This window comes from Mizuhopecten yessoensis, unplaced genomic scaffold, assembly GCF_002113885.1.
Source record: "Mizuhopecten yessoensis strain PY_sf001 unplaced genomic scaffold, ASM211388v2 scaffold10737, whole genome shotgun sequence".
NCBI classification, from domain to species: domain Eukaryota; kingdom Metazoa; phylum Mollusca; class Bivalvia; order Pectinida; family Pectinidae; genus Mizuhopecten; species Mizuhopecten yessoensis.
Window position 1 is genome coordinate 32,579 of NW_018408696.1, and position 21,766 is coordinate 54,344.

A 21,766-nucleotide genomic window follows, 5' to 3' on the forward strand; every position below is an offset into this window, starting at 1 on the left:
TTACAGTTCACACTCGTCAACAACATTTCGGACGCTTGGTTTACACCGCCTGTTATACACAATCCCACCTCATTAGTTCCTGTAAGGAAATGATGAGCATTTAAATCATGAGATAACATACATTCAAATCGATATTGGAAAGTGTGAAATGTGTACGCAAGTCCATACATGTAAAACATTTTAACTACTGAATTAGTATGCAACATCCGAATTCGAAATACAACGGCTCCATTTTTGATACAAATATTTTCTCTGCACCTTTAGAATATGTTAAGGCTAAATAAAAGGCTCATAGTAAACAATTTGATTGCTGGGCTGATACCTGCCTATGAAGATAACAGAGGAGCTAGATATTCTGCCACGCGATTCAATTCATCTCTTTCAAATCTCTTTCGAGTGTAATAAGGATTTTGGACGTTTTCCACTATATTCAACTCTTCCGCAAGATGGCACGTAGAGAGAACTCGAGTTTACATTGCATCATGACATACCCGACGGTATGGTGAGCATACATAAGGTATGCATATCGAGAAAGGAGCCCATTGCTTTCAAAATAGTGCAACATTTAACCACTTATATTTGTTATTTATTCCGTGGTTTTATATTTATCGATTAAATCATTGATCCATTCTTTGCTGTTTGTTGTACTGTTGTAAGTCTTATCAGTTAATTGTTCTTTGTATATTTATATATTCAAGACTTTATTTTATACAAGATAACATACAGAACATCATAAAAATTGATACCTCCATCGTTTGTACTCGTTGTTTCTATGGTGTTGGCCAGCCATATATCATGGTTAGTGTCCATGCATGTGAGGAACATGTTATTCATGAAGTCGCGAGTAGCCAGGAAGCCTGTCATATTGTTAGTGCAGTTCTTGGTAGCGGAGGCGAAGTCTAGTCTCTCTGGTGAATATATCGCAAGGAACTCCAAACCTGGAAAGCGTTAACGTACGAGGATATTTCATAATCCATACAACTGTTAATAACTGATATGAAATTTTGTTACAAATAAAAGAGATACACAATTAATACTTAAACAAAATGAAGATACTGACTTACTTGATAGGCATATCATATGAACTGGATCCCAAACGTCCGTTACACGCATACAATCACAGGTATTATACCTGTCGTTACATACCAGGTGATCAGTGCAGTCGGAATTCATCAAACAGCTATCGTTCCATGTTTCTTCAAGAATAAAAATTGTAAAAGTGATTACAAAATGGCACCTAAACTCATCAATGTGAACAGCATTATCATCTACATCGTTGTTGTTGACATGTGTGGTTGATAAGATAAACTGGTAAACCTGGAGTTTAGCAGGTAAAGTATAACATAGTTACAGGCAACAATTCAGATTGGAATAGCCAACAAATCAGAGATGCTAGAAGTCTACGTTACTTCTCAATTCAACAAACCATATTCATGTTTCGTAATACATGGATAAACTATCGGTTGCATTTTATTTTTTAATTCACTTTTATATTTTATTCTTTGTGAAAACAGTCAAACGAAAAGAAAAGACAAGGTACAAGACCTTCCATACCATAGGACAAGATCCAAAAACAAGTCGATGCAAAAAAGACCACAAGGTCAATTCACAAAGCATTAACAAGAGAACACTGAAGTACATTCAACTCAAAATCTATATAACTAGGGCAACACATGACAGTAGAAATAATTTACAATGAGACCCCTGCAAAAATGCAAGAAAACTTTGACCAGATATTCTGGAAGGCTAAGCGTCTTCTACTTTATCGATGACAGCCCGACAAATCCAAAGCATGACAGGTCCTCATGGCGATATCTGGGGTTGTAAAAACTAAACAACATTGCATACTAATGAGCAGAACCAAAAACATCGACCTTCATAAAAAACAGGACATTTATTTCATAACGAAATCATATTTGCGACCATAACATTTCTTTTGAAACCCAGTGTTATAAGTTTGTCCGTCGCCGGCGACATCTATCACGAAAGTCATACTGTTCAAAGACATGCATATATCAAGTTCAGGAGGATATATACAATGGACTTGGTCAAGACTTTGTTGATATTTAAAGACAGCATAATGTTGATACAGCAGCATGTGAAAACAAAAAACAAGAATAAGATAACCTCATTCATTTTTTTAAATCGAAGGCGAAATCAGGTCTTCCGGGAGGGCAAATGTGTTGATGCGATGTGTATGAAGAGGTCAGAGTATCCCTTGACAACAGAAAAGGGTACTGCAAAGCATACCGGGAGGTTGCCGTAAAGCATCATGGGATACTCTGACTTATCATGAAATAATATGTTGAAGTGAAATGTATGTCTCATTATCTATGAATAATTACCCCCATTTACAATTATAAAGTATAACCTCCTTTCACTACAATAAATTATAACCTCCATTAACTACACTAAAGTATGACCTGCATCAACATCTAGGAACTATAACCTAAATTAACAACAATAATGATAACCTCCATTGACTACAATAAATCATAACAACCGTACACTACAAAAAAGTTATAACCTCCATCAACTACTATTAATTATTAAACTTTATTATCAAAACAAAAATGATCTTCGTTAATAAATTATAACTTTCAATATCGTTATTATATTTATTGGGACACATCTATATTGTGAGGGTTTTACTCTATCAAAACGTTTACCATTCGAGCATTTGCATGAAAAATTACATACCCTAGCTATTTCAGTGCATTGTTTACACTTTTTTAATTTATAATATTTCAACCTCTATTCACAACAATGAATTATAACTTCCATTCACTACTATAAATTATTACCTCCATTTACTGCAATGAAAATAACCTCTACTAACTACAATAAATATAACCTCGTTTAACTAAAATAAACTGTAACCTGCACTTACAACAATAAATTATAACCTGTATTAACTACTTATGAATAATTACACGCACGACCTCATTTCACTACAGTGAATGATTACCTCAGTTAACTACAGTAAATAATAACCTCCATTAAATACATAGGCAAAACCACACATATGTGTTGATCTGAATATTCGGATCGTATGAGTTTGTGGTGGCGGAGGAATATATCACGAGTGTGCTCATATCAACACATATGTGTGGTTTTGCTTTTATCACATGACTTAACCCTATTGTAGCCTTGGTAATTAGGAATTTTATCTTATATGACTAAATGCACATTTTATATTTTTCCTCTTTTTGTCGTTATCCATCGGCACACAGGTCGACGCAATGCCAGGATTTTTTTTATAAGAAACTTGTTTTTTATTAAAAAAATGGCATTATCTTGTTTTTTTTATGATAATGTATTTCTTTTATTTTTATTTAATACATTATTTGTATAATTAATGTGTTGTTTTGATAATTCTGAGATATAGAAAAAAAAATCTTAAAAAAAAATCATTGCATGGTCTTAAAAAAGGTCATTGGATGGTTCACAGGACCTGTGAATGATAAGAGACTTTTTGAGACTGAACTGTACCTTTGGGTGTACAACATTTTAAATATTAATGGTTAAATACAAAATAACATAGAATAATTCAAATGCAACACATTTAATGTCATAAAGTTACGTATATTCATGCAAGTTTAAATGTCGGTCATTACAAATTCTCCCAAAGTCTCGCAACGTCACAGCACGCGCTGAGTCTGAGTGACGTTACGCTCCAAGGTCAGAAAACACAAGAAATCTAGATAAAATCTTTATCATCTGAGTCAACAATTGGCAGTATTCGTCGGTATTTCGTTGGAGGTGATGAATGTGATGTTGTACGCGACTGTGACGATATTTGGAAGTTTATGTTGAATACAAATACCAGGCTATTTTTAGCGGTGTCAGTAGAGGGAATTCCCCTAAAAAGTAGTTCCGGCTACTGTGGTGATACAGGATCTTGTGTCGCACATGTGTGATACAAGCAGACAGAAAACACACCTGACAAAATAATGTATTACTATCGTAAGATTGCATAGGCATGTGATAAAATAAATTATAACCTGTACTATCTACAATAGCATATGACAGGTTACAACCTATTCATCGGGTTAGGTATTATTTCATATCGAAATTAAAAATAGTTCAATCATTATAAAAAAGGCAAGTATTTTATATCAATTTTTTCTTACTTGGGCATGGCCTTTCCTTACAGAATCCAACATCTTTGTTACTGCCTGCGCATGCCGATCCACCATATTGGGGTGTTGGATTGTTGCACAACCTTTTCTTGGCCTGAACCCCCTCCCCGCAAGTCGCTGAACAAGGTCCATCAGAAATCCACAAACTCCAACTTCCATCAACTGAAATAAAAAATAACCGCAATTGAATAATTCAACCTCTATTAACTACAATAAAGCATAATCTCCATTAATGATAAAAATGTACAATCTTCACTTACTTTAACGGATTTCAACCATCATAACAAGTAACTGCAATGAGATATAACCTATAGTAACTACATTTAAACATTGAACTGGTACCAGATGCAGTATACAGTCGATATGAATGCAATTTGGATGAAAGATAAATATAATGTCGCCCGTTATTTTCAGAAGCATATATACTCGGATTTTTTTTAATTAAAGTGGTCCTTTCAGTAGGTGATAATGATTCCAAGGAAATGTCGATTGAAACAAATTCCATGTCTAATCGGTCAGATTAGCATCGCTAGCAGACGACGTTCACAGGGACTCGGTTTCGTTATTTTGAGTAATGGATGACATCACTGAAGAATCATAACACTTAAAAAGGTATTTATACACATTCTTAAACCTTGTCGATACCCTCGACTTTTACAAGGTTTTATAAATGCTGAATTGTAGTGTTGTGGTTATTCACTGATGTTATGCATAACTCAAAATCTCGAAACCGAGCCCCTGTGTGATGACGTTGACAAACTTGGTAATTTCGTATCTAGAATGGCGCTTACAATAATTTTGTGGTACCTACACATCTTATAATAAATTTATATTGTCATAATTTGCCAGGTTGCTTTATCTTTTGCGATGACCTACATTGCTAAATGCTTACGAACCAAGAACGTTCTCTGACTATAGGCCTATTGATACCGAAAGTATCTGGTGGCCATGTATGTTCCTACACTGACCGAATCACTGTAAATTGCAGTATACAGTCTCATATACTGGAATTTGGTTTACTAACGACATATAGGCAAATGCAACACAGAATGTAAATATTGAGTTATAACCACCATTAACAACATTGAGTTATATTTACATTCTGTGTTGCATTTGCCTATATGTCGTTAGCCTATACTGTATACTGCAATATACATCTGGTAACAGTTCAATGCTTAAATAACCTTCATTAACTACAATAAATTATAACCTGCATTAACCTCTAGGAACTACAATGTATTACCTAAATTAACAACAATAATGATAACCTCCATTGACTACAATAAATCATAACAACCGTTAACTACAAAAAAGATATAACCACCATCAACTACTAATAATTATAATCTTTATTATCAAAACAAAAATAATCTTCGTTAATAAGTTATAACTTTCAATATCGTAATTATATCCATTGGGACACATCTATATTGTGAGGAGTATTACTCTATCAAAACGTTTACCATTCGAGCATTTGCATGAAAAATTACATACCCTAGCTATTACAGTGCATTGTTTACACTTTTTTAATTTATAATATTTCAACCTCTATTCACTACAATGAATTATAACCTCCATTCACTACTATAAATTATTACCTCCATTAACTGCAATGAAAATAATCACTACTAACTACAATAAATATAACCTCGTTTAACTAAAATTAATTGTAACCCGCACTAACAACAATTAATTATAACCTGTATTAGCTAATTACACGCACGACCTCAGTTAACTACAGTAAAAAATAACATTCATTTCTTACAATGAATTATAACCTGCACTATGTACAATAACATATGACAGGTTACAACCTATTCGGCGAGTAGGTTATTTTTTCATAAAGAAATAAGAAATAGTTCAATCATTATATAAAAGGCAAGTATTTTATATCAAATATTTTCTTACTTGGGCATGGCCCTTCGTTACAGAATCCAACAGTTTCGTTTCTGCCTGCGCATGCCGATCCACCAAAGTGGGGTGTTGGATTGTTACACAACCTTTTCTTGTTCTGAATTCCCTTCTCGCAAGTCACTGAACAACGTCCATCAGGAATCCACAAACTCCAACTTCCATCAACTAAAATAAATAATAACCGAGATTGAATAATTCAACTTCTATTAACTACAATAAAGCATAATCTCCATTAATGATAAAAATGTACAACCTTCACTAACTTTAACGGATTCCAACTATCATTACAAGTAACTGCAATGAGATATAACCTATAGTTACCACATTTAAGCATCGAACTGTTACCAGATGCAGTATACAGTCGATATGAATGCCATTTTGTTGACAGATGAATAGAATGTCGCCTGTAATCACCCACTGTGTACACATAAATATGCTGTGGCCACTTATATATAAGTGTTTGTTTTTACACGGACTGCTCTGTTGTCCGGTGATAATCAGATTTGAGTTCATTTAAGCGTTGGGCTATAAGTATTTTCAACATGTTGTGATAAGGTCCGTAAAAGTAGCTAACATTTTCGAAAATTTCGCTGGTGTTTAGAATTCGTGGAAATTATTCAAAAAGCGAATATAGCGAAATAAAAACCCCTGCGAAAAATAACTGATTACAATAAATAATAGCATCCATTAACTTCGAAAAGGTACATATATATGTATAACCTGCACTCACTACAATGAATTATTACAGTGTACCTCAATTAACTACAATAAATTATATCCTCCATTAACTACAATGAACAAAAACCTGCACTAACTACATTGAAACATAACCTGCACTAACTAGAAAAGCATATGACAGGTCACAACCTATTCCCAATGTTAGTTTTTTTTCATAAAGAAATAAATAAAACGTTCAATCATTACTATAAGACCAGTGTTATATATCACATTTCTTACTTGGGCATGTCCTTTCGTTACATATTCTACGATATATGTTACTGCCTGCGCATATAAATCCGCCATTTAGGGGTGTTGGATTGTTACACGACCTTATCCTTTCCTGAACCCCTTCACCGCAAGTCGCTGAGCAACCCCCATAAGAACTCCACTGACTCCAACCTCCATCAACTAAAATTAATAATAACCGCAATTTAATATATAATAGTTCAACCATTAAATGTACTGTTTTACTCTACTCAATGTCCTCTCAGTCCACATACGAATTCCAGAGATTCTCATTATGCCTATCGTAAGCATGTTTACATCAGAAACCTATTGATGTGTCCTAAAGTTTTCCACTCTGTTGTCTTTGATAATGGATAAGTATAAGAATGTCGTTATTATATTCATTGGGACACATCTATATTGTGAGGAGTATTACTCTATCAAAACATTGACCATTCGAGCATCTGCAAGTAAATTACATACTCTAGCTATTACACTACATATTGTTTACACTTTTTTAAATTATTAGAAACATTACCTCTATTAACTACGATAAATCATAACCTCGTTTAACTACAAGAAATACAACCTGCACTTACTACAATAGCATATGATAGGTTACAACCTATTAAATGTGTTATTTGTGTCATAAAGAAATTAAAAAAGCGTATAATCATTGAAATGAAACAAATCTATATACATTTCCTCGCTGAAAGTTCTTTCAATAATGAACTTAATTGATAAAAAGTGTGCATATTTTTATGATTTTTTATTATTATTTTACGATCTACTATAATAGGAACAAATACTTTCACAAATACATGCAAATTATTTGACAAAATATTCTTACCAGCACACTGAATACCTGCACGACTTTCGCAAGACGGACAGTTGTTATAAACCACTGGGCAAAATCTCAATTCTGACTCGTATCCAAGGCATCGATATGAATCAGTCCACCGTGCTACTTTGTCAATTATTCGGAATGTTCCGCCTCTGTTACCTCTACTGTAATACAAATATCTGAGTAACATTTTAAGTATTTAAACATACTATCCTAATTGTACGTCGTCTTCCGTTTAACATATTGCAAACATGGTAAATCGATACAGACGTGCAACTGTTCTAATATACTTAGGAACTCCGTAGTTTGTAATTTGTAAACAGCACAACATATAGTCTGTAAAAGTTAACACTGGTAAAATAAACAACAAACTAACAACATTCAGTCGTAATCATTGGAAATAAAAACTACTGCCAATATAACTTAAATGCTTATTTGTATCTTCATTTTTCTTGATTTCAGGTTTTAGCGTATATCTTCATCATATTAATATAATGTTACTTGCCGAAATCAAAAAACCCATTTTTTGTCACCTATATACCACTTCAGACAAATATAATATTCATAAGTGTTTACTGAACAGTATTTATCAGCTATGGAAATACAAAAGGAGACAAAAGATTACTGTAGTTGGAAAAAGTATGATTCAAAACACGGTTGATGAAACTATGTACAAAGAACAATGTTCAGTGTTTAATTACAGGTATGTGATGTATATAGCTAGAACAACTGGTTAACATTTTATAGAAATGTTGTTACATAGAACAACTGGTTACCGTTATATAGAAATGTACATAGAACAACTGGTTACCGTAATATAGAAATGTTGTTACATAGAACAACTGGTTACCGTTATATAGAAATGTTGTTACATAGAACAACTGGTTACCGTTATATAGAAATGCACATTGAACAACTCGTTACCGTTATATAGAAATGTTGTTACATAGAACAACTGGTTACCTTTATATAGAAATGTTGTTACGTACATAGAAAAACTGGTTACAGTTATATAGAAATGTACATAGAACAACTGGTTACCGTTATATAGAAATGTACATATAACAACTCGTTACCGTTATATAGAAATGTTGTTACATAGAACAACTGATTACCGTTATATAGAAATGTACATAGAACAACTGGTTACCGTTATATAATAATGTTGTTACATAGAACAACTGGTTACCGTTATATAGAAATGTTGTTACATAGAACAACTAGTTACCGTTATAAAGAAATGTACATAGAACAACTGGTTACTGATATAAGTGTTCATATAAAAGTACATACAGTACATACATGTACGTGTCCTAAAATGTAAAGCATCTAGTTCCTTGTAACTAGTAAATAAAATATGATAATATACATTTCCAACGAACTTACGATGACAATATACCCGTTTTTAAAGAAAACGCCAAGCCTCAGAGAATAAATGACAAAGCGGCAATTAACACATGGTAGACTTTAAGTTATGCTGATACCTGAGTTACCTGATATCCTGGTATAGTGAAGTCATTTCACCTTCTTTACAGCTTTCAAATTAGTAATAACCGGCTATATGCTGAATACAAATGCGGTAACGCTTTTAACTCATTCACCCCTGAAGACACATTGTATCTCTTCCAATTCAAAGGATGGAATAGTTTATTATAAAATTCAGGGGTGAATAAGTAATCTGAGCTGAAGATAACAAGGAACCAGTTTGAATCTCGACTGTAATTATATTAGTTTGAATTTGTGTATTGATACGAAGAAATAAAATGTTCAATATCATCAATAAACTAGGATACAAAAACTGATACAGAAAGAAACAAAATCAAAAGGGAAAACATCATCATGATCATGTTCAAATATATATATATATAACAAAAAGATGAAATTAATAAAACGGAAATGTCCTCCGATATTCCACCGTGTTTGCATTTCATACACCCGTCATGATGTCTCCCGTAAAACCCAGTAGAGTTGCATCAGCTACTTAGGATTTAAACTATTTAGTGTTTGTGGCATGGCGTTTATGTAAAATAAGTGACGATTATAAAATCATATGTAGTAATGTAGTATATGTAAACCGATAGGGTTAATCACAGCGAGCGACACCATTGAACATAATTAACTACACGGTGGAATAACACAGGTGAAAACAGCAATGTTCTGTGTATTATTTTCGTTGAATTAAATGAAGATAATATTGCATTAAAATGTTCATGCTGCACCTGTTACTGTACGTACCTGTAACCAAGTTGTTTGCATGTAACGTTTGCATTCTTATCAGTCCAGCATCCCCCACACAGAAATGCCCAAATATATTGATCAGGTGAACTCGCTTTCCAAAACAACTCTACGATACCTGTGTTTGTTTGTGAAATGGAGCTACGAAGTCTTACAGCACCTATAATAAATATAGAAAAATGATTGTAACATACAGATGGAAGACAGAGATTGGTTAACACGGATGCCGCTTAACGCCCACCAGTATACCTTCTTGATAAGCTTTATATAAGATTGATCTTTTCTTTACTTCTTTTGTTTTCTTTACTTCTTTTGTTTTCTCTAACATTTTCATCTGTTAGATTGAGTCATGTTAACAGTAAATGTACCTTGTGGTAACTTTCAGTCAAAACCTTATACTGCTGTGTATGACATTGCTCCTTCAAAGTGAGGTTGTAGTTTGACCTATGGACTAGCACAGTACTTAATGTGTAAAAGGGGAACTCCTAATTTGATATTTGAGAAAGATCTATCCAGTACTACTTTGGAAATAGTGTAACAAACTGGAACTGTCGAAACCAAAGATGGCTGCCAAGCGACCATTTCTTTTTTTCTATTCACGAGTTTGGGACCTGTTTCTCTCATAACATTCGTATTTTATCGGAAACCCCACATTTTTTCCCTTGGAAAATACAGCATGTGTGTTTCCGATTAGGTAACCATTGCCATGGAGCATGATTATGACGTCACAATGGAAAATGAGGTCGAAAAGCATTGTTACGTGACGTCATAAATCAAAGATTGACGAAATCACATCCATGCTTTGCTTGCTTTGGTCGATTTCATGGGGTGATGAATTGAGTTGGTCTTGAAACAAATTCAATTCAACCAACGTGGTGGTTTTTTTCAATAATTGGAACTTGTGGTGTCCATTCTGATCGTTTGTTCAATGTTCTGGAGCTTTTTGACGTATTGCCGTAATGTAAAAAATAATATAGTCCATCAGTGAAGGACCATCAAACAACATGATGGTGTACGTTGATAATTCAATACAGCCTAATTATGTAGAAACAAAATACAAAACCATTTTTTAAATGTCATATTTATTTTTTGTTGATGAATTTATAAGATGTCAAATTTTCTGATGCGTCATCGTAAACGCGGTGCACAGGCTCAGCTGCGAGTCTACGGCAGCCATCTTTTTACTAGCTCGAAGTGGAAAGCCGCTTAATTTCGAGGTTCTACATTCCTGGAATGTGAAGCTGCAGTAATTAAATGTCGAATTAGACATGAAACCATACTTGGCTTGAAAGGACGAAAAAATTGATATGACATTTGGCTGTTTGATTGCATTACATATAAGACGGGACCACATGGATCTACCACAGGCACATGGGTTCGTTCCAAATGCCTGAAATACACATATGCTACATACATGTATACACATATGCTATACTGCTATGGGTCACAGCATACATAAACATATATGTGTGCTGTGACCAATATCAGTTATAGCATGATATTTCAGATATTTGTAACGAACCCCTGTGGATCTACGTTTTTTCCGATTTGCTCCGTGGGTTCATACTTACACAAGGCATATTGGGTAGCTGGAGGGAGAATTTCTAGGGCATAACATGGCTTGTCACTACTGCTAGCAACCGTTAGCTGATAATATTTTGCAGATTGATTGATTTTGGTTGTTAGAACAATTTCTTGTGTTGCTTCAATAAAAATGTGAAATATCATAAAGTTGTATCTTTGTTTAGACAAGTCAATATGAATCTCCCTTCGGAAAACCATACGCACAGGCAATGTTAATCTGGTCAAATTCATCGGCAAATGAAAAAGGCTACAATTGGTACAATATAGTTGCATTGAGTCCAACTTGAGTAGGAATTGAAATATAAGTAGGTAAACAAAATTGTTGAACAACTCCTAGCAGGTGTATCATATGAGTCATGAATGAGGAATCCTACAGTGGTTGTGGGAGTGAGGAAACCTATAGTGGTTGTGGGAAAGATAACTCAATTGTTGTCCGATAAATAGCGCTAACAAGCTCCAATTCTAACAAGAGTACCGCGGGGCGGAACAATATACGCCCGTCGAATGCCATATAGTGTTATATACTTTCTTACATTGAAATAAGATCTGCATCATTCAAAGAGTGGTTAGCTGACATGCTATAAAAATGTAGGAGAAAATGGCCGGATAAAAAAATCAATTACTAAAATGAACAAAGGGCTATAACTTTTGCAAAAATTGTTGAATCATAATTCTTTTCGATGAAACACAACAATATATCATGATTATTTAGCCTACTAAGTTTCAAAGAAATCTGTCAACAAATGTAGGAGGAGATTGCCGGACAAAAAATCAAATACTAAAATGAACAAAGGCCAATAACTTTTGCAAAAATTGTCGAATTAAAATTCTTTTAAGGGAGACACAACAACTTATCATGATTATTGAGCCTACTAAGCCTCAAAGAGATCCGTTGAAAAATGTAGGAGGAGATTGCCGGACAAAAATCAAATACTGAAATGAACAAAAGGCAATAACTTATGCAAAAATTGTCGAATCATAATTCTGTTAAGGGGAGACACAACTTCATATCATGATTATAATGTATACCAAGTTTCAAAGAGATCCGTTGAAAAATGTAGGAGGAGATTGCCGGACAAAAAACAAATACTGAAATGAACAAAGGGCAATAACTTATGCAAAAGTTGTCGAATCATAATTCTGTTAAGGGGAGACACAACTTCATATCATGATTATAATGTATACCAAGTTTCAAAGAGATCCGTTGAAAAATGTAGGAGGAGATTGCCGGACAAAAATCAAATACTGAAATGAACAAAGGGCAATAACCTATGCAAAAGATGTCGAATCAAAATTCTTTTAAGGGAGACACAACTTTATATCATGATTATAATGTATACCAGGTTTCAAAGAGATCGGTCAAAATATGTAGGAGGGGATTGCCGGACAAAAATCAAATACTGAAATGAACAAAGGGCAATAACTTATGTAAAAATTGTCGAATCATAATTCTGTTAAGGGAGACACAACTTCATATCATGATTTTAATGTATACCAAGTTTCAAAGAGATAGGTCAAATTGTGTAGGAGGGGATTGCCGGACAAACAAAGGTTTACGCCGGACGGACGGACGGACGGACAACGCCATACCATAATACTCCCGTCAAATTTGACGGGCGTATAAAAATGAAAGATGACTACCTGTCGGCCATTTCGGTTTTCCGAAAAGTCCCAAAAGTCAATACAAGAAGAGATCATGGAAAACTTATATGGAAAATTTGAAAAAGATCCCTCCTGTACTTTTAACTCTAAATTTTCAAGATGGCCGCCTGTCAGCCAACATGTTTTTTCAATCCGTCCCAAAAGTAACTGGGACACCTGGGAAACCTTTATTTTTTATCTATGTTTTCATTTTATTTTTCATTTCATAGACATATACATATATAGGACATACATCAACACATAATACAAGTAATTTCAAAACACCTGGGAAACCTTCACTTAAATTTGAAAAAAAGATGCCTCCAGTACTCACTGAGAAAAAGCCCTAGCAAACTTAGATTTAAAAACATCAAGATGAAGAGAAATAGCATTGACAGATTTCAACTCTCAATATTCAAGATGGCCGCCTGTCGGCCGTCATGGCTTTCCGAGTATTCCTAAAAATTCAAAAAGCGTTACTAGGAATAACGTGAAATTTGAAAATGATCCCTCCAGTACATTCTGAGAAATATCATTAACAGAATTTTACTTACAAACATGAGATCACAGAGGGATCTTGGCGCCCACCATAGTGCCATCTTCATTAGTTCTACATGTATGTCGATCATTTCCCTCCAGTATTTTCTGAGATATAACGATAACAAATTTAACTATAACAAGATGGCCGCTTATCCGCCATCTTGGTTTTCCAATCATGTGAAATTTCAAAAAGATCCCTTCAGTACTTTATGAGAAATAGCTCTAACAAACTTTTAATCCATACGGCCATCTTTGTTTTGTGATAAGTCGATATGCATAACTAGGGGACATGGGGAAGTTTCCTGTGAAATTGGTAAAAGATCCCTCTCATACTGTTTGAGAAATAGCCACCAGACAGCCAGCTATTAAAAATCTAATAATTGAATGCCTGTATGCATATGTATTAGTGAAACGTATGTGAAACAGAAATATAAACGACCTCCGTTCAATGTTTTATTACACAATGACGAAACTGATGGTCCCAGATCATTGTTATTAAGATAATAACGCGGTTATACATACACCTATCAGCACACATAACACATGCAGTCACATTACAAGGCAATGCCGAAATGTCAACAAACCATAATTCGAATTCAAAATCAATTAGGCTAGGGTATTAGGAAATATTTACAGGGAAACCCTCGAAAAAATACCAGGAAAATAAGGCCATATGTTTCGAAAGGGTATTCGTCTTTTGCTTCGGTGCACTGGCATCCGCTTTGTCAATCTAGATCAAATCCAAGTTGTGTCACATATTCATAGCGAAATACCGGTTAGTGATAACAAATCAAAACAGGGAAATTTCACGATCGGAAAATCGGAATCGTCACGCTTATAGCATAGCTTAGTCGTAGGCTGTCCCTACTAATCACTTATAGTATAGCTTAGTCGTAGGCTGTCCCTACTAATCACTTATAGTATAGCTTAGTCGTAGGCTGTCCCTACTAATCACTTATAGTATAACTTAGTCGTAGGCTGTCCCTACTAATCACTTATAGTATAACTAAGCCGTAGGCTGTCCCTCCTAATCACTTATAGTATAACTTAGTCGTAGGCTGTCCCTACTAATTCCTTATAGTATAACTTAGTCGTAGGCTGTACCTATTAATCACTTATGGTATAGCTTAGTCGTAGGCTGTCCTGTATAGCTTAGTCGTAAGCTGTCCCTACTAATCACTTATAGTATACAAAAGTAGCTTAGTCGTAAGCTGTCCTGTATAGCGAGAAAACAAGTAAAGGGGAAGAGTCTGTCGTGTCTTTGATTTCATACAATTGTATATACAATTGACGTGGCCAATACATTTCTTGTTATTTAAAGAAACACAGCGTCGATATTGCTGCATGTGAAATTGAAGTAAAAATGTTTTAATGTTACTAAACAAATGATTAAAAGTTATGGATAAAGACTTTACTGAGCAATAAGCAGAGCTACAGACAATAACATATGTGTAAGGATGTTTTTATGAATGTATATTATATTTATTTATTATCATTAATGGGTTTTTAGAAACATTGTCATACAAAAGCGAGTGTGATTAGCTAGTATTTGGTTCTTCAAAATTTTTAAAAAAAAATGTAAAGGTAGGGTTTCCTTGTCTATCAAGCAAACATACATCTTTATGTAGCAGAAAATGTAATAGTGTTTTCAAACAAGGTTTGAGTTGTTAGATGATTTGTTTGCAAACACTACTACATATTACTCAGTTGCATGCAGATCACTACGTGTGGTTGACATCGGGGTCAAGAAATACAAACTTGTTTTTTTGTTTTCATTTTGGATCTCGAGCGGTTATTCCTTTTAAATTAAGGACCTGGTATATTCGACCCACATTGAAAATGAATCCGATTCAGCATGCTTTCGTTTCGGCCATTGTCTGGCATGACTTTCCAAAGAATATATTAGTATTTTAAAAATCTCAATATAGTTGATTGTAGGAGCCTAAAAGATATCGACACTCAGCATTATGCGTAGTAGATTGCCTGTTACTACATATCCAGCTTAACCATCGTTGTATGTGGATAACGATCAAGAACATGCTGAAGGAGATGTCATTCTAAGGTAATTTCTAAATTAATCTGATAAAGCATTTGCTTGTAGCTGAAAAGCTTCTAAGCAGTTGAGTGAAATAACTGTAAAAATAACTTGGGTGCTTTTGTATTTGAAGCACAGTGGTATGTTTTCTTGGACGGACTTTTGATGAAGGATATTACTGATGCTGATTGCATTTCCCCCCTTGTTAGCAACTTCGACTTACATGAAGTACCGCGTTTCCGGACAGTCACGTTAACATGCTTTAAGAGGATTGTTAAATACATTACGACTATGCTATACATACCTGCACACAAAACACCTGCCGCTGTAATACAAGGATTGCATTGTGGATATGTGTAAAATGCGCAACTCGAAAGGTTGGCTTCATTTCCAGTAGGGCAGTCAAAATAAGCTGTTATTACTCCTGGCCTACTAAAAGGTATATTTGCCCGTATACCGCCACTGAAATGTAATACACAGCTTATAAAAAAACAGTTTTGCATATAGCAACTGAAAAGATTTTTCTAATGATTTACCACTTATCAAATTGAGCAACTAACATATCCCAGGATATTGATGTGAAAGAGTATCATAGAAAAACGCGAAACGTTACCCTGGTTTTAAGAACGCTTATTTTTACATTTGCTTATTTTTACAGTCTACTCTACAATACTGATTTTAGAGAGTGTCGAAGCAAAGTAACATTGTGTAGCAGATCGCTAAACTTAAAGCTGATCTACAAAACAGATGTACGGGTGTCTTCGAGTGTCGTAGCAGTCACAGAGACATGATAATTGAGTTTTTCGTGGTCAGCCTGCCACCTTTTTGAATATTTATGAGGTTGACGTCAGCCACTTGCCGAGACCCGTGGTGTGATTGGCTGAAAGTGCAGTCATGTTTTCGCTAAACCAACCAACACTGCATGTTTCAGCACGCGCTGACGTCAACCTCATTAATATTCAAAAAAGTGTTAGGCTTATTGCGAAAAACTTTGAAACTCTGAAATGGCGTGTGTTTTTGGAGGAAACGGAGTTCATGTCCGCGGAAGGAGATTACATTTTACGGGCATATAGGAGTTTTTAAAAGAGCAATTATCCATTATCCAACGGTACTAAGCATGTTCCCGCAGATCAACTAGAATGTTGTTTTTGATGCAAGAAAGTTAGGTGGGGTTGACATTTCAATATCGAGAGCTTTCCTCCCTTCTCCTAGATATGGTCATTGGGGGTGTCATTTTTACCGAAAGTTGATCTAAACCCATAAAACATGTAAAATGACTCTGAACAACTCAGTTTAGGTCCAAATATAGCTGTAACAAATGCTCAGGTCCCTGTGGTAACAGACAGCTAAACTTAAAGCTGATCTACGAAACTGATGTACATAAATAAGTGTCGCAGAAAAACTCTTAATATAACAGTGTTGTACAGAACATTAACGTAACATTAACATTTGATATGCAAACCTCATACCGCGTACATTTAACGTTTACACTTTAATTTATCACTGCGGCGAAACAAACATAATACATGTACAATGTGTAGATAATAATCTTTCTCTGTTTAACTGTGACAATTTGGTATTTTACTTGATATTTGGTTGTAGACACAATTTGGTAAAGTCTCCTGCGTTTTACAGTGTTTAGTAGTCAAGGTATTCGTGATACTTTGAGTGATAAATACTACAGTTGTTATAGGAGTCGGTATGACGAACCTAAATCCCAGTTCCTTACAGGCCACGTTGGCGGAGTAGTTTGTCCAGCAGTCTCCACATAACGGGTTCCAGGTTTGTAGGGAGTCGTAGTATATCTCTATTCCTCCCTCGTACTTGGTTTTATGTCCATACAGTCGCACTGCAAAGACATTCAGATCGTGAAACTAAGACGGATATTGTGCATTACACGTTTCTGATACTGGTTGTAAAACTAAAAACGCAGCAAACAATTACGAATTTATTTAAAATTTAAAAGTTGTTTTAACCAACCAGTTATACTAAGGTAGGAGGTAAATGCAATACATTGATTGTAAGATTTGTCATATATTTTTCGAACTGTATCCGCATTAACAGTCTGAAAACAAACCACCACTCGGACACATATCAGGAGAACGTCATTTTGACATATTTGCTGATGCAATGAATGAAAAAAAAATTATCTTCCGTGTATTGAACTGTAAATGACATCATTATTTTAAGCATATGTCTACTGTGGGGTCAAAATATTAATGATCATTTATTCTTTTGTACTTAAACTATAACATCATCATTGTTTCTTTACAAAATTTCAAACTAAACAGTCCAATGAAGAACCCCTACAGAGGTGAAAAAATGCCTTTGTTATTGAATTATCATAATCGCCTTTCTTCACAAAGACTCGCTGTTCTTTATTAAATATTTAGGAAAGAAACAACAACATTCCAAAGTCTGATTTAAAAACCAACGGTTAGAGAATTACACTAACTGCAAAACAAGTATGCCCATTTAATTATTTGACACTACTAATATATGTACGATCTATGACGTCACGCTATACTGTTATTGCGAACTTGAAGAGCTTATACAGTAAAGATGTACATGCGCAATGTAATGTTGTGTCCATGTTTTTTTGTAAAAATAACTCCACTTTCGTTCAGTGTGATATTATCCATAATAAGGTTCGTGTGTTGACCCATGTACATGTACCTGAGGTTATGTAAAAAAAACCTCTTAAAACACAAATATACATGAATTATTGTACATGTTCTTTAAGTTTAATTTGACCAGGATCATATTACATATGCTTAGAAGTATATCTAATTAAGTCTGAGAAAGTGTTTTAAAAATTCTAAATTTATAATATATAATTAAGATATCCTTACCGTTACCTGATGAAGCTATGTCCACCGAAACGAAAAGCAACAGCACATAGTAAGTCCTCCATAACAAGCGGTCTGAATAAACTGCCATATTGGTGTTATTTAACGTGTTTGAGAGGATGTGTATGCTTCGTTAACTGGACAGTGTATATGTTCCTCAAGCTGACTCGTCACACCGAGTATGAGTAATTCGAAGGATGGGATGCAAACACTTGATACGACCAAGGGGATGTTGTTAGAAGTGTATAAGATAGTTTATTACACGACTTTCTGTTCTTGTATTGTTATAATTCGTGTTATATATATGTATAGTACATCACATGATCATTTCTAGGATAGCTATCGGATAACTACCCTTGTTCTATTTGGTATAGTTAGCATCCGCCCTTGACAACGGGAACTATACCTGGAGACAGGCACTATACCTTTTTTTTTGGACCGCTGAGACTAGTGATGATTAAATCCAGTGAATTGAATACGAAACAAAAAAGGAGAGATCTACTCAAACAATTATCTTATTGACATTTGTTGTTAATTATTAAATATGCTACTTTTTATTGTCAAATGACAGTCATGTGATGTACCAAATCTATTATGACCCTTTCCCTCGGGAACAGTTCTCTTATAGTGTTTTCTGGAGAGGTATAGTGCCCTCGCCTAACGGCTCGGGTACTATACCTCTCCAGACAACACTATAAGAGAACAGTTCCCTCGGGAAAGGGCCATAATAGAATAATAGGATCTTATATGAGTTTCCATTTCATATGAGATTCATGAAACGAGTCTCTGGCGAGCTAAAACGAAAAATTCGGGACGAGTTTCATAAATCTCATATAAAATGGAAACTCATGTAAGATCCTTTTTATCACATAATCAAGATTTGTGGTATTTATTCTTTGTAAAACGACAATTTTCATGCAACCTTCAAATGTAAAAAGACGCCATTTTGACTTCTTAAACCTGTGACCTCATGAACTTGTCCTGGCGTGACGTCACAATTGAAAGGGCCGATACTAGGCCATACTACATGGGCTAATGCGCAAAACAAAATATGACGTGTATATTCACTGGATAACACAGTACATTATGTGATAAAACTCTTTCAGGCGATTTGATTGATCAAGTTACACATCCATAAGTGTGCAGACCAAGCTACTAATTTGTAATATAATTGTATAATAGGAAAAATAGGCGGCTTCTATGAATGTAAATATCAAAGACGGCGATTCAGTGTCAATTGACAGGAGAAAGAAAGAGGTGTATCATCAAGACAATAAAATAAAAATAGTAAAATCTAAAGCAGAAGGTGGCAATCCCAGACAACCCAGGTAGGTGCCCGGCTAACTGTGGACCAATAGATCCCTTTTATATAGCGGCTCACACAGGGCACTATGGAAACGGTTGATCATTTACCAGTGATTAAAACGAAACAACGAGAGTAAATACATGCAAGTGTACGCATTTGTTCTCTGTGAATCACTAGATATGTTATATTGTCCACTGATTTTCGGTGTCATTACTAAATTGCCCTCATCCCAAAGTGCAAAAGAGACAAAATTTGATTATGGTGAAATTTTCCCGGTATAAAGAAGATTAACAATTCATAATTAATAATGATTTACAAAATATGTATAGCGCAATTGTTATAGAACAAATCTAAAGCTTTGACTAAAATATGTCACAAAATGTTTCAAGTGAGACATAGTCGTGTAAAACAGGACAAAATGAAATATCTACCGTTCATTTGGGAGTTATAAATTTGAAAGAAATGGGTTTTCAAAAACTTTTTAAAACAGCTGACGATCCAAATTATAGAGGTAGGTCTGAAGGCTGTTCCACAATGCTGATACGGATTTGTGTGTATTAGCATGTAAAGGAAAGAAAGCGTCGCCAGATAATATTGTTAAAATTACTCGCTAAAGTAAGTGACATCAGAAGATATGTTATTAGTTAGACTTTTATTGATATATATTCCAAATTTCAGCTCGATATTTAAAAAAAAAAAAAAAAAACGAGTTATGAGGAATCTAATTATTTTGATCCCCGGCGTGGTATACAAAATGTACGTGTGAATACAGATCATAAAGCGTCTTACAAATGGCACGTCGATGGTACAAACTCTAAGCTGGAATGGCGATGCGTTGTCTCGTTTCAATTTCAACATATTGGAACCCATCAGATACTCGTCAAACACTTATCCTACATGTAGTTGTCCCTAGGTTGTGTGATCATGTACATATACTGTCTTCATGCATGCAGCAACACATATGATTTCGGAACAGAGAAATCGCTGCTTCACTAACTCGTGGCTCTCTGTATTATATGGTATATGAATTTTGTTTAATCTTTATTTAGCGTCGTGTACATTGTCAACAGCAAACATAAGCTCTGTAGAGCTTTTATTACGATGCCGCTAAGGGAACAAACGATGTTTTCGTGATGGAGGAAACCCCACGGGGGGAAACCACCGTGCCATCGGAGGGATAACAACTAACCCTATCAGACATCACTCTCTTTTTCCGCCACCGCTGGGGATCGAACCGAATTTCTTGGGAAATTGAATGGTCTGAAGTCGCTTGATTGTACATTAGTAATGACTGCGCGTTAGCGATAATTTTCTTTAAAAGTCATTATTTTCACCATTTTCCACTTTTCCCTCCACATGGGAGAAACCCCTCCCCGATATACATGTATGTCTGGATCCGCCCCTAACGGATGTAAATTTAGATACATGATCGGTGATCATGATGCGATTATACTTTCCGCCAAATCCTCTGACGAGACTCGTTATCCATGTATGCTATTATATTGTACTCCTTAAGCTTATATGTAACGGACATCCTCATCCTTATCCGGCTTTACTTCTCCTTTGCGGAGATACAAGCCTAATATATATATATATATATACGATTGTCAAAATGATTGATTCGAATGTTTCCATTTAAAACACAAGCATTCCACGAGTGTTAAACTTCTCACATGTCTGTTCTAAGAGGGACGGTGGTGAAGGGGAGGGACGGTGGTGAAGGGGAGGGAC

General features: G+C 34.9%; 1 protein-coding gene across 1 annotated transcript in view; it reads right to left on the reverse strand.

The window, feature by feature from the left end:
* LOC110462045 (thrombospondin-2-like) overlaps positions 1–7,295 on the reverse strand; it is a 23,419-nt gene extending 16,124 nt beyond the window's left edge. The window contains exons 1-6 of the mRNA XM_021515820.1: positions 7,277–7,295; positions 7,014–7,184; positions 6,051–6,221; positions 4,134–4,304; positions 1,065–1,196; positions 725–938 (exon numbers count right to left, since the gene is read on the reverse strand). Of these exons, the coding sequence (XP_021371495.1) occupies positions 725–938; positions 1,065–1,196; positions 4,134–4,304; positions 6,051–6,221; positions 7,014–7,184; positions 7,277–7,295 (878 nt within the window). The remainder of the gene's footprint in view (positions 1–724; positions 939–1,064; positions 1,197–4,133; positions 4,305–6,050; positions 6,222–7,013; positions 7,185–7,276) is intronic.
* Positions 7,296–21,766: the final 14,471 nt, after the last annotated feature.